This window comes from Somniosus microcephalus, chromosome 12, assembly GCF_052327205.1.
Source record: "Somniosus microcephalus isolate GS21.2 chromosome 12, FLI_Smic_1.0, whole genome shotgun sequence".
NCBI classification, from domain to species: Eukaryota; Metazoa; Chordata; class Chondrichthyes; order Squaliformes; family Somniosidae; genus Somniosus; species Somniosus microcephalus.
Window position 1 is genome coordinate 31,136,030 of NC_140998.1, and position 13,697 is coordinate 31,149,726.

The 13,697-nt window shown below is 40.5% G+C and overlaps 1 protein-coding gene across 1 annotated transcript in view; it reads left to right on the top strand.

Annotated features, from left to right (window-relative positions):
- The window catches only part of ylpm1 (YLP motif containing 1), a 141,850-nt gene that overhangs the window by 112,852 nt on the left and 15,301 nt on the right, over positions 1–13,697 (top strand). The window contains 5 exon segments of the mRNA XM_086002717.1: positions 1,450–1,626; positions 2,583–2,666; positions 6,856–6,939; positions 7,797–7,913; positions 10,468–10,519. Coding sequence (XP_085858843.1) covers positions 1,450–1,626; positions 2,583–2,666; positions 6,856–6,939; positions 7,797–7,913; positions 10,468–10,519 — 514 coding nt within the window.

Genomic DNA, 13,697 nt, shown 5'->3' on the forward strand with positions numbered 1-13,697 from the left:
GAAACTACTGCCTCTGAACCATAGAAACTACAGCCTCTGAACCAATCAGTAGCACTCATTATTACTCTACCTAGCTGAGCAGATTTATATAATCCAGGTTAGGACTTTTCTTGTACTTGCTCAGTCACATGTACATACCCCGATCTGTGAATCACAAGAGAACCTCTGCATCCCACAAATAGTTACTCAAAGCAAATAACCTCACATTGCACACAACATTTATATCACTCATGGAATTCCAGAACCCAAGGCTTTAGTTAACTATTATTTGCATCAATTTACCTACTATGAAACTTGCCAATTCTAGTAGGTATCATTTAAGATGTAGGCCCAAATTTTTCTGGGTGTCTCCCCACTATAAACATGCACCATTATCTACATTATCGGGACCCTTGAACAGCGCAACAGAAAAAGGAAATGATGGAATAAGTGACTTATGTCGTATTGTGCTGTAATCATGGCCTACTAACATCGCATTGCACAGATTATGACTTGCTTGAATTCTTGAAGCGTGATAATCTTAAATTGCTCAGCCTAGGTTCTAAAAAACATTGACAGCAATTTTGTTGGCAACGATCCCTGCTTCTCATCATAGGAAAGAGCTGAAGTGTGCAGTGAGTACCCTCAAAGGCAGCTTAGAGGTTAGAAGAAATGTTTCACCCACAGAGTAGTAAGTATATAAGGCCTAAAGTTTAGCGCCAGGCCAAGGAGGAAGAGTGGGCAGATCGTCTGCGTGCAGCTGGAGTTTGGGGTGGAGCTTGGTTCTGCTGGGATTCTGCCTCGTTTCTTGCAAGCAGCCATTTTACAGCAAGGGTAGGGTCAGTTTCCCCATCTGCCCCTCTTTCCCCTCTCTTTGCCCCCAGATGTCTGGGAAATTCTTGGACTACGGTGGGAATGCTCCTAGGCCGCAACTGAACTCTCATCATCTGGTGTCAGTTCTGCTAAAGTCCTGGCAAAGACCCCAAACCTTTCACAGGCAAAGGTAATTGATCCTGGAGGGGACCAATTGATCACCATAACTGTGCCAGAAAATGAGTCCCTTTGGAGCTGAAGATTGTTAATGGTATTGTTTCTTAGCCCCGGGAAGCGGCGCGGGAGCACCTATGGCAGTGTGGCTGTGAACCGCTCGCCTTACAAAGGCACCTTGGGGTGAACACTGCTGAAGTGCCCTTGCAGGTGCCGGTGTCCCGTTCCCATCCATGGGAATGACTCCAATCTCCGTGATTTGAGACAAGATTCGGTGCCTTATGCATGGATGGACAGAGGTTCTACTGTACTAGTGCCAGTGGAGCAGGACCACTGGAATTTCAGATTTGTAGAATATACTCATCAAGTTCGGTGAATTACCCAAATCCCAATTATTTGGAAAGAAAAAAGCTAATCAGGTCTCCTATGCATAATCAAATGTCTGTTTCCTTCTCTTGCTATCTCTCCCTCTCTGCCCCTCAGGTCTTAGAGTATGAATATGAGCCAGAAATGGAGGACACATACAGAAGCAGCATGTTCAAAACATTCCGGAAAACGCTAGACGATGGCTTTTTCCCCTTCATCATTGTAGATGCCATCAACAGCAGAGTTAAACACTTTGAGCAGTTATGGAGTGCAGCTAAAACTAAAGGCTTTGAGGTGAGATAACAACTTACATTTATATAGCACCTTTAACATAGATAAACATCCCAAGGTGCTTCACAGAACTGCCATCAGAAAAACAATGGATGCCGAGCCAAAGGAGATGATGATAGGAGGGATGACAAAATTCTTGGTCAAAGTGGTGGGTTTTAAGGAGACTCTTAAAGGAGGGGAAGGTGGTGGAGGGGGTTTGGGTGGAAATTCCAAACATGGGGCCTAGGTTGCTGAATGCACAGCTGCCAAGCAGTCAGATGCATAAGCTGCTTTTCTTGGTTCATTGATGACAAAAATCTCTGTTACACTTTGACAGTCACCTGACTTTAAGCTGTCACTTAGATTCCAAATAGTCATGGCTTCGTTGGTGGAAGTGGGAAGATGATGGGGAAAAAAGTTACAGGAAACTTTGTGCTATCCGGCACCGATGGGACCGAGCTGTTGCCGTCCCATCAAAACTGCCGGACAAACCAGCACTAATGTTGAAACATAAGGAGATTTTGAGTTCCGTATCTGGCAACAAACCCACAGCTTCTAAACAGTCGGCCGTACCTTGCAAGCATCTCTGTAGCTTAGCAACAGCTTCAGCGAGACCTTGCAGAGCCTGACTGGTTGGAAAAAAAAAAGCAATGAAAAAAAAAACCTAACGAAACGGCTCCTGATTTTTGCCAGTGGCTCGAGCATTCCGGACAGTTAACCTCCGGATAAACCAAAGTTTCCTGTATAAAGACCTGCTAAATTGATGGTTTAGATTATGGTGTTTATATGTTTTCTAAAAGGTAGGGAAAGATTTAAATTGGCAATTAATTGAGTGACTTGAGCACTTTTGCAGGAAGGATATAATCTAAATCTCAGTACAGTTCAGTATTTTGCTATTCTGGTGACTATTCCTGCTTTTTAAGTTGCTGTGGAGTTGGACGCACTAACAAGATTCCTATCCTCTTTTTCTCTCTCTCCAGGTTTATATTGCAAAAATGAGTGCAGATAATCAGGCCTGTGCCAAGAGGAACATTCATGGACGCAAATTGAAGGAAATCAACAAGGTGAATAATCTGGGTTTCCATTTCTTTAAGGCCTTGAAAGTAATCTTTGTTTACAGTTTACACAGAGCTGGAGAATGGGGCTGATTAACTGATTTCAACTCGGGTTTCCCTCAGTCGTTAAATTGCATACTGAGAATTTCTCTCTTCGTGTGAAGTCTTGCATCCAGTTTGCTCCTATGCCTCTGCAACCACTTGCTAGGAGGTGCATGAGTGCAGTCTGAGGATGGCATTTGAGTTTTTATTTTCCTCCCTGTGGCGAAGCTCTTAGGTACTGTTTGGTTTATCCTAACTGCGATACAGCTTGAACCAGAAACTTAGGTGGAGAAGAAATTGCATCCAGTCCCAGCCAACATCTGTGTGCAAATCAGAGTGTGGCGTGTCAGTTACCAATCTGTATTCTGGGGAGTATGCTGTGGCTTTGAAAGCAGCCATTTTTGACCTTCCATTTTGCTGTAGGCTGCGACAGGAACAAGGAATTCACTTTCGTTGAAATAAAATGCAATGGCTGAAATGAATACAATTTTATTGATCAGGTTTGCATGTTTTCACAAGATCATATAATTACACATGAGGAAGACACTTCACCCATATTGGTTCATCCAACCAGAAGCACCCTACAGTCTCCCCATCTCATTACTAGTTGTTTCTTTATTCCAGACGCTACGGGGGCAATTTTGACCTAACCCACCCGTTGGGAAACTGATGGGATTGGTTGCAATGCTGGTTTTACAGCCCACTTGATTTTATTCTCCTTTGAAGTCAGTGGAAAGTAATATTGGACGGGGTGTAAAACCGGAGTTGCAACTGATCCCGTGGGTTTCCCGCCCAATGAGTTAAGTTGAAATTTACCCTTTGCGCCTCCATCACTCTTCTCCGAAGCCTACTCCAAGAGTTGATCACTCGCTGCCTGTAGAAGAACTTTCTGATATCAGTCCTTGGGTTCAAACTAGCAAAAGCTAACTTGCATCCCCTTGTCCTACTCCCACAATTTAATTTATATAGTCCGGATTTACCTATTCCATGGCATTTACTATCTTGCATGCCTCTACAAAATCACCTCTCGGATGCCTTCTTTCCAGGCTGAAAAGCCCGAGTCCAAACTTTCATCCTATCCTAGACCCCTGATACCAGAAATAAAAACTCATGGTTCTTCGCTGCACTGCTTCCAGTGCTTGAATGTCTCCCTTGTGTCATGGCGACCAGAACTGGGTGAATTACTCAAGGTGCAGCCTGACCAGAGCACTGTACAGTTTAATTATCACTTCCTTTGACTTACATTCAACTGTTTTGGCTGTGTAGTTCAACATTATATTGCCTTTGGACATGTTTAACTTGGGGTCAACTAAGATTCCGAGGTCTCGTCCCACTTCATCCTCAACTCTGTCAACACTATTAAAGGAGTTGCTTATTTTTCCTTTCTCTCTGCAGTGTTTTGCATTTGTTTGTATTAAATTTCATCTGCCATTTATCTATCCACATACTATATTTTGTCCAGTTCACTCTAATTTTTGAGTTTCCTCCAATTTCACTGCCCCTTCCAATTAGGTAACTACAAATTTGGCCACTTTGCATTGAGATTTTGAGTCTAGATCATTTATGTAAATGAAAAATAGTTGTGTTTTGATGTCCTGTTTATTTTTTTTAACTCTACTTTTTAGCTACACTTTGGCCCACCCAAAATAATCTATACATCTAGAGACAGAGTATAATAAAAAATAGTCTGCATAGATTTCTAAAAGGAAGTTCATGTTTAACCAACCTTATTGAATTCTTTAAGAAGTAACAGAAATTGAATTCTTTAAGAAGTAACAGAAAGAGTAAAGAGCAATGCAGTGGCTGTGGTATACATTGACTTTCAGAATGCCTTCAATAAGGTGCCCATAAGAGATTTGTGACCATGGTCCTGGCATGTGGAATTAGGGGCCCAGGTAGCAGAATGGATTGAAAGATGGGCATAAAACAGAGGTTAAAGGCAGGATTTTCATTGTGCCGTGGAGTCGGGATTAGAGGCGTGCAGGGGGTTAAAATCCTGAAATCGGGGGTCCCGACCCCTTCCCGCACCCAAACCAGCCTCTATGCCAGTTTCAAAGGAGGCGGGAACCCGCCCCGCACTGGGACCCGCCTACCCGAGGCGGGAAGGGATTAGTGCCAATTAACTGCCTGTTAACAGGTAGTTAACGGGCAGTTTTTAGCCTAATCCCTATTTTTGATGTTGAAGTGTGGGATTCCCGACGGCTCCAAACCACACCAAGTTAGAGGAGGCGGGCCGTCGGGTTGAAGGACTTGGAGGGGTCGAGATGTCGGTGTTCAGGTGAGTGATGTGTGCATGAGTGCAAAGGTAAGTGTGTTTGGTGTGTCTAAAGTGATTAAATAAGTTTTACATACCTTTTCTTATCTTTTCAGCTTTCTTTCCTTTAGGTTCCGGGAGTCCCTCATCTCACCGGCATAGAAAGCAGAATGGCTGCGAACTGTCAAAAGTGACAGCCTTCAGCTGACACTGCAGTTGAGATTTCTAACTGAGTTTGTGGAGAAGGACTCGGGTTAGAAGTAAGACCGTCAGTGTTTGACAGCTTCAAACAGCTGTGAAACGCTGATATTTCATCTGTCAAAAGCTCTTGACAGATGAAATTTCAGTCTGTGGTGTCACCTGTTGTCGGGTGGCCCTTAATTGGCCTGCTGAGCCCGCCCAGCGGGCTCAACAAGGTCAATCAAGTTAAAATCGCGTGGATTGGCCACATCTCGATGGAGGCGGGACTACAACCCTGAAAGTTATAGACCTGCCTCCTACCCAACTCCTGAGTTAAATTCCTGCCCTAAGTTTAGGGAAGTTTCTCGATCTGGCAGAAAGTGGGAACTGGTGTTCTGCAGTGATCCGTGCTGGGACCACTGTTCACCATATACGTAACTGATACAGACTCAGTAATTGGCAGTTTGGTGAAATTCACAGATGATGCCAAATTGTGTGTGTGTTGGGGGCAGGTGGGAGTGGTATTGCTAATAATGTGGAGAACTGCACCAGAATACAGGAAGGCATAACCAGGCTTGCAGAGTGGGCAGATAAATGGTAAATTAAATTCAATATGGTAAAACGTGAGTTTGTTCATTTTGGTAGAAGGAATAATGAGGATGCTTCATCCTTAGAAGGTAGCGAGGTAAGGAAATCTGGGAATACAGATACAAAAGTCACAAAGAGTACGAACAAAATATTGGGGTTCATTTCTAGAGGAATGGAATACAAAGCAGGGGGGTAATGTTAAATTTATATAGCACCTTGGTTAGACCACACTTTGAGTACTGTGTGCAGCTCTGGTCAAAGCATATGGGAAAAGCACAGAAAAGAATTATAAGGATGTTGCCAGAATTGAGAGGATGCAACTATCAGGAAAGATTGAACTTGGGACTTTTTTCTCTGGAAAAGCGAAGACTAAGGAGACCTGATAGAGTCTTTCAAAATGATGAACAGGTTTGACAGACTGGATGTTCAAAAACTGCTTCCACTTGTGGGTAAGCCCAGAACAAGGGGGTATAAATATGCGATAGCCACTTACAGATCAAATAAATAATTTGGGAGGAATTTCTTTACACAGAGAGTAGTGAGAATGTGGAACTCTCTGCCACATGGAGTGGTTGAAACAGATAGCTTTGATGAATTTAAGGGGAGGCTTGGTGCATACCCGAGGGAGTCAGGAATAGGGTGAAAGTGGTCATTAGAGTGGGAGGAAGCTCTTGTGAAGTATAAACACCAGCATAAACCAATTGGGCTGAATGACCTGTTTCTGTGCTGTAGATACTATGTATAATTCTATACATTAGTCAGTGCTGCATTGGCGCTGAGTTGGCCTGAAGTATTGGGTCTTGTTAGCAGCTCCCCGCCAAGAGACTCTACATAAGTTATATCTAACATGAAAGTTTCACTTCCTCTTTCTTTTTAATTCAGTAATTTGGTGGTGCTATGCAGAAAGACAGGCATCTCTGTTTCATCATTCACTTTAAAGACCTGTCCGGGTTGGAATCAAGTTTAAGTCAACTCGGACATGATCCCAAAAGTTGTTCCAGTGCTCAACTGGCAGCAAAGGGTTTGATCAGCAGCTGCCCTCATCAACTTGGATATTAATTAAAGTTATTGGTAATTAACTAACCGAGCACTGGCTGAGACTATTATTAACATGTATTTTGTGATGTTTTATAGATGGCTGAACATTGGGATTCAACTCCACGCCACATGTTACGTTTAGACATCAGATCACTGCTCCAAGATGCTGCTATTGAAGAAGTAAGTGGCCCAGGATACATTCAGGCTCACCATTATCTATTATTTTAGGACTATAGTCGCATTATGTAGCCTTGCAGTTATACCACTAGATTGCCAGCTGGGTTGCTGTGGTTTGTATCTGAGCTGTCAGTCATAATTGGAGATAGAGAGTGAGAGAAACAGAAATTTTATCTTAATGTTTTCAAAAAAAAGTCAGAGGTTTGTCGAGCAGGATCCTTGCATTCTAAATTTGTGCTGGCTACTGAAGTTCTTACTTCAGCCTAACCCCAGAGTTCTCCACCACCTTTTACCTTGTAGCTGCACCTTTTCTTCATCATAGCTATACGAATGCAAATTGTTTCATTTGTAAAGTAATCTCTTTCAGGACTGTTCGTGATGTTTGTTTCCTTTTCTGCAACAGTTAAAATCTAATATAGATTCAACAAGTATAGGGTTAATGGCCTTTTAGAAACCCCTTTCAATTTAAGACAATTGGATTTTCTTCCTCTTTTGTAGAAAACTGATTACTGTACAATCTCCTTTGAAAAATATTGAGTATTGTGTTGGTGTGCCAGTACACCTAAAACACACAGTGGTATGATGCAAGTTTGTATCTGTTTCCAACATAAGTTCCTGATCGTGTGCTGGGAACTACAGTATAGAAAGCAAATGCTTCGTGGAAATATAGGGAAATTAGTTGGCAAGGCACCCATAATGGATTTTTGCACCTCTTATTGGTCACCTAAGACTGTCAACTGCTTGGGAGCTATTGTTTGCACCCCCCCCCCCCTCCTGCTATGCAATGAACCATTAAAGGGAAGGGAGTGAAATAAATGTAAACTACCTTTTTTAAACTTCATTGGTAACTTATTCTTTAGGTTGAAATGGAGGATTTTGATCCAGATACTGAGCAGCAGCCACAGCAACAGGAACAAGAAGAGCAGCAGCAAGACGAATCTAAGAAGGACACCGCTGATGATGAGGAATATGAAACGGTAGGAGATGACGTCGCAGAACTAAATTCTTCACCCTCTTCGTGAAACTTCTTCCTAGTACACTTTTATACTGGTGTACCTGTCAGTAAGAAATGCAACACCTGTCGAAAACAGGAGACCAGTGGTGCAGTGCAAACTGTTGGGGCCTTCCCCACTTATCAGCTATGGGATCTTAGTCGTGACTCGTGAGACCCTTGACCTCTTGACTGGACCCTGCAGTTCATGTTGTAGGTTTGGTTAATGGAACACAATTGTTAGGCATGAATGTGACGCTGATTTTTAAGTTATGTAATCAGTCGTGAGTAAAACTGTTGCTGCTATGTAAAATTATAAATCTCTTGTCATAATTAACGATGTCATAGTTAAACATACATTATCAATATATGCAGAGGCAGTAGGTCCATGCAAACTGGTTCTCATTAAATTAATTAGCTCAGGATCATAATTGCATTGCAACATTTGACAGTTGTTTACGGGCTGGACACAATGTTAGAAATGTTGCATCTTTAAGTGAGTTCTGCTTTATTGCTGTATTTTTGAGGTTACCCAAATTTAAAATGTCCAACTACATAGCAAAAGTCTTCCACTCTGTTATAAAATAGCAATCAGTGGCGAGCAACCCCAAGATGTGACCTTTCTGTTATTGACTAGTGCCAGTGGTTTACAGTACATGGGCAGAATGTTTTTGGCAAATTCTTTCAAAATATAAATTCTTTGGCACTGAAAGTATTTTAAAGAAGAAAGGTGTGCATTTATATGGTGCCTTTCACAACCTTGGGATGTCCCGAAGTGCTTTACATGGAATAAAGTACTTTTGAAATATAGTCGCTGTTATAATGTGGGAAATGCTGCAGCCAAAATTGTGCACAGCAAGGTCCCACAAACAGCAAGAAAATAAATGGCCAGATCGTCTGTTTTAGGTTTTGGTTGAGGGATAAGTGTTGGCCAGGACACCAGGAGAACTCCCCAGCTCTTTCTGAAATAGTGACGTGGGATCTTTTACATCCACGTGACAGGACAGACAGGGTCCCCGTTTAATGTCTCATCTGAAAGACAGCACCTCTGAAAGTGCAGCACTCCCACAGTACCAGCCTGGATTATCTGCTCAAGTCTCTGGAATGGGACTTGAACTCTCAACCTTCTGACTCGGAGGCATTAGTGCTATCACTGAGCCAAGGTTTTATTTTTCAGAAAAAGCAACTTCTAATCTTCTTTATAATTTTTAATGAGAATTGTAGGCTGTGGAATTCGCTTCCAGGAATAGTGGTTGAAGCAGAAACTATGCCAACATTTAAGATTAGATTAGATAGGTGGATGAAGAAAAAGGGGTAACATGGTGGGTAAATATGATTAGAGCTATTTGATTGCGTGGAGAGTAAATAACACGGTGTAATTGGGCCAAATGGCCTGTTTTCGTGTTGTAACTTGTATTTCTATTTAGATGCACAATGTAGTCACAATTGTTGGGTTGATTATGCTTCTACAGGTAGTTGATGCTTAATGGCAATGCAGCATGTCCCTATATTTCTTACTGACACGAATACCTTACTAGAAGCTTACTTTGAAAGATATCAAATAATATAAATGTGTCTTTCCTGTTCCAGTAAAATAGAGTTTAATCCCCATTGTTACATGCTACCGTGGAAGATTTACAGTAGACATGTGGCATCCATAATTCTAATCTTATTTAAGATACTGAAGTATTTGCATTTTTTTGCTTTAAAAATGTAGTGAGTGTAGTTGTAGCCATTTGATGCTGTATGTTTACATTTACAGGTAATTAACTTGAGATTTTGAATTAACGGGAGTCCAGAATAAATCTGAAGCCTTGAAATTCTGCTAACCAAAGGGCAGTCTTTCCATTCAGCATGAGAAGTGTTACAATGCAGTTTCAAAATACATTTGCTTTTACATGCATTGCTTATAATACAGGCCAACACAGTAAATGCCCAATGTCTAGCCACATAAAGTCATCACTTTCAATTTCCAACTAACATCTATTCTTGGATATGAGGAAATGTTTTTTCCTCTGATACAATTCCAAAATCATTTAGCCACATAAAAATAAATTCTTTACTAATAATTTACCACTGTTAAATGACTTTAAGCATCTCTGAAGTTTGAGGTTACACAGTACATAGTAAATTAATTTCCAAAGCATTTACCATCTTATTTTTCTGCTGATGTGGCACATATAATGTGTACATTTATTTTCTAACTACTGAATTATAGGAATAGAATTTGAGAGAATTTTAAAAATAGAAAAGTAGTTTATAAGAAAAGTTGGCATAACTGCTTTATCAATAAGCACCCGCATATGCTCTTGTACATGCAGTGTGTAGATGTGTGTTTTTTTTGAGAGAAAAAGACAGACTTTTTAAGTGAAACACCATTACCTCCTTTGTGCCGTGGTGTCATGATTGTGTTTTTCTCTAAGCATGTGTTCCATTCGTTTTCCTGCTGAAACGAGAGTCGTTGTCTTCGATACTATTTACCGTTAAACATTTCACTCTAACCAGATGAGCTTCTCTCTGTGTGTGTGTGTATGATTTAGGGTTTCGTGACAAAAAGCAAATGGGAAATGGACACATCGGAAGAGAGCCTAGGTAGGTACAAATTTTTTGTTTATTGACTTGAAAAGTCATGGTTTTAAAAACAGACTTCAATGTTGTTGAAGGCGCTGGGTTTCCATTTAAACTTATGGTGCTTTCTAATGGCATGGCGTAAATTAATCATTTCGATGAGAACATTTAACTAAAGACATAGCAGTTGCTGCTTTTGAGTTGTCAACATACCTGGGCATGCTTAGCAGTACTTTTATGCAACTCTTGAATCAATAGATACTGACTTATACAGTGCAATAAACTATTGATGCTTGGATGAAAGCCATCGGATGTGACTTAGATGGCTGCTAATTCTTTGCTCTATAGTATTTCATCCTTTTGCTGTGATTCTGTGCTGCGAGAACACTACAGCAATTTTACTGCAGCATTATAAACCACTGAACAATATGTACATATGTAATGTGTAGTTAAACTTGCAAACTGATACTGCATCAGTCTGCACTGAGGCGTGTAAAGATGTCATTTGTGTACATGATCAATTTGCTGTATCCATTGTAGAATTGCACTTCTTTCTGGTTTAAGCGTTAAAAAAAAAAATGTATCATATCAACTTTCTATTTGTAGAAGTTGCACAAAACACAATGTGCATTTAAAGAAAGATCTTTTTCCACACTAGCACATCAATGAAAAACCATGTGGGTGCATGTGCACTACTTAACATGTATAGTGTTAAACGTCACTGTCGTAATGAGATGTGACAGTGCCTGTTACTTTTAATGGTCTTTACGATACAGTAGACTTCTTATCAGCGTGAACTTTGCCTGAAATGAGCCCAGTGTTCATATTGATAATGAATGCGCATTACAGGCAGTTTTCTTCACTGTTCAGTGGGCTTCAAATTCTAGCAGAAACTGAGTTAATTCTGCCATCATCCTGACGGTTTAAAACTGCCAATGATAGTCAAATTCCTCTAACTAGATTTACAGGAAACTTTGTGCTATCCGGCACCAACGGGACCGAGCTGCTGCCGTTCCCTCAAAACTGCCGGACACTCCAGAGTTAATGTTGAAACATACGGAGATTTTCATCTCCGTATGAATCAACAAACCCTGTTGTTTAGCAACAGCCTCTAAACAGTCGGTAAGCATCTCTGTAGCGTCTCTAGCTGAAGCTGTTGCTTAGCTACAGACATTACAGAGTTTGACTGTTCACAAAAAAGCAAAGAAAAGAAACGAAAAGAATAAAAAACAGCTCCTGATTTTTGCCGGTGGCTTGAGCTTGCTGGACGGTTCGCCTCCGGATAACTCAAAGTTTCCTGTAAATGGGGAAGTGTCCAGTTCAGTTGGTGATGATTTCTATATTTGTATTGCTTCAGTATCTTGGGAAGTAGATTCATAACATAGACTTGTCATTTTGTATGTTGGTACAGTGATGCGAGTTCACCTCGCAACTTACTAGGGAACGGTATTTTGCTAGCTTGTCACACTGATGAATGGCCATCTGTTGGGATTTTAATGTGTGACTAAATATAGTCTATGCTAAATAGATTGATCTTCCACCTCCCTATTTTTTGTGCTGCAAATTTTTATATTTGAGACCATTTGCACTTGGTATAATGATTCAAAGCTATTTATTGGCAATGTGTTGTGATAGAAGGTGAGTAGGGTTTTGTCCAATAATTAAAAAAGTTGAGTTGTCAACGAAGGGTACGACAGATATTTCGATGTAAAATGGTTCTTTTCAGTTTGTATAATTGCATGTCAAAATAAAGTGATTATCAAAGAAGGTAGAGCCAAATTTTGCCCTGCAAGTAAAGGCACTCCCATTTACAGTTATGTCCTCCGTACACAATTAATGTTCCAGCGAATGATGCCTAGAAAATATCCTGCTGATTACCTTCAAGTGCAAATAAACCATTATGACAAGTATCAACTTTCCACATAGTACATTGTGTCCCCTTGCTGTATTGACCCTCCCCACCTGTACACTCCAGCATTTATTCATCAATCATCAAAGTACCCTGGTGCCCCCTCTGTATCCTAACTATCAAACCCAGAGGTGTTCAGCCTGTGGCCTTAGAACCACATGGTCCCCAAGCCATGGCAATTCAGTCCCTGAAGCCAGACATCTCAGTCCTGTTTGCAGTTATATTTGTTACTAACTAGAGCTTTGCAGTTTCTAGTGCAGTTGGCTCATCGATGGCTAAATCCTGAATCAAAACACCAGGATCTATTATTATCAGCAACTTGTGATATTTGCAAATTAATGGGAACATTGATTAAAATTTTATTAATGACACTTGAGGCTCCATGGTACATAGCTATGCGTGAAGACAAAAGCTTAGGCATCCCCATACCTTACCAGTGGAAGGCAGAACAAAGTCTGCATCCCAAAACCATAAGTATGTAAAACGTGTGTGCATAATCCACCATTCGTCCCAAAGCAACTACATTTTTGCAATCTTAATCCAGTGTCTCGAGGTAGAATATTTGTTAATAACCATTACCAGATTGTTTGGCAAAACCATTTTTCTGTTTTTTTTTGAAAATGTTATCCTGTATATTTTTCTGTGGTTCATTTCAGTCATGTGCTTCAGTGAGTAGTCATTTAACACACAAGTTACTGTGACATGTAGGATTGTATGCAGTGGCAATTATGCACAATGATGGGGCTCTTTATATTTTCCTAGCTTAGTGGTTTGGTACTTGTGTTAAAAACTGCATGGCATAAATGGATTAAAATATATTTTACCTGTTTTAATCATAATTGTGTGATTCATCCTATTGGGATGTTTTTTTCACTTGGAGCCATATTTCTTTCAGTTTAACATTAGACTTAATGCAATTCAGAAAAATCTTGTGAAATCTGCGACAATGGCGTAAATGCATGCCAACCTGTAGAAATCAGTACATTAAACTGTTATTTTAAGTAATGTCATAACAATAGTGTGAATGACCTGATGTATGCAAATATTTTTATTCCTTTCTGAAATGGAATATTAATTTCCATAATTATATGAATAACACAGATCTCCACTCGATCTCCAGTCAATAACTTCAGTATACATTGGGCTGAAGATATCGGTCTTAATGGATTGTTGTTGGTATAGGGTACGGTGAGTATGTAGTTGTGGCAAGTGGCTGTTGTCATTTGTTAAAACTCTGATTTGAGAACTAAAAATCAGATCTAAAAAGAACTGCAATCTTGTAGGTCTTGACAA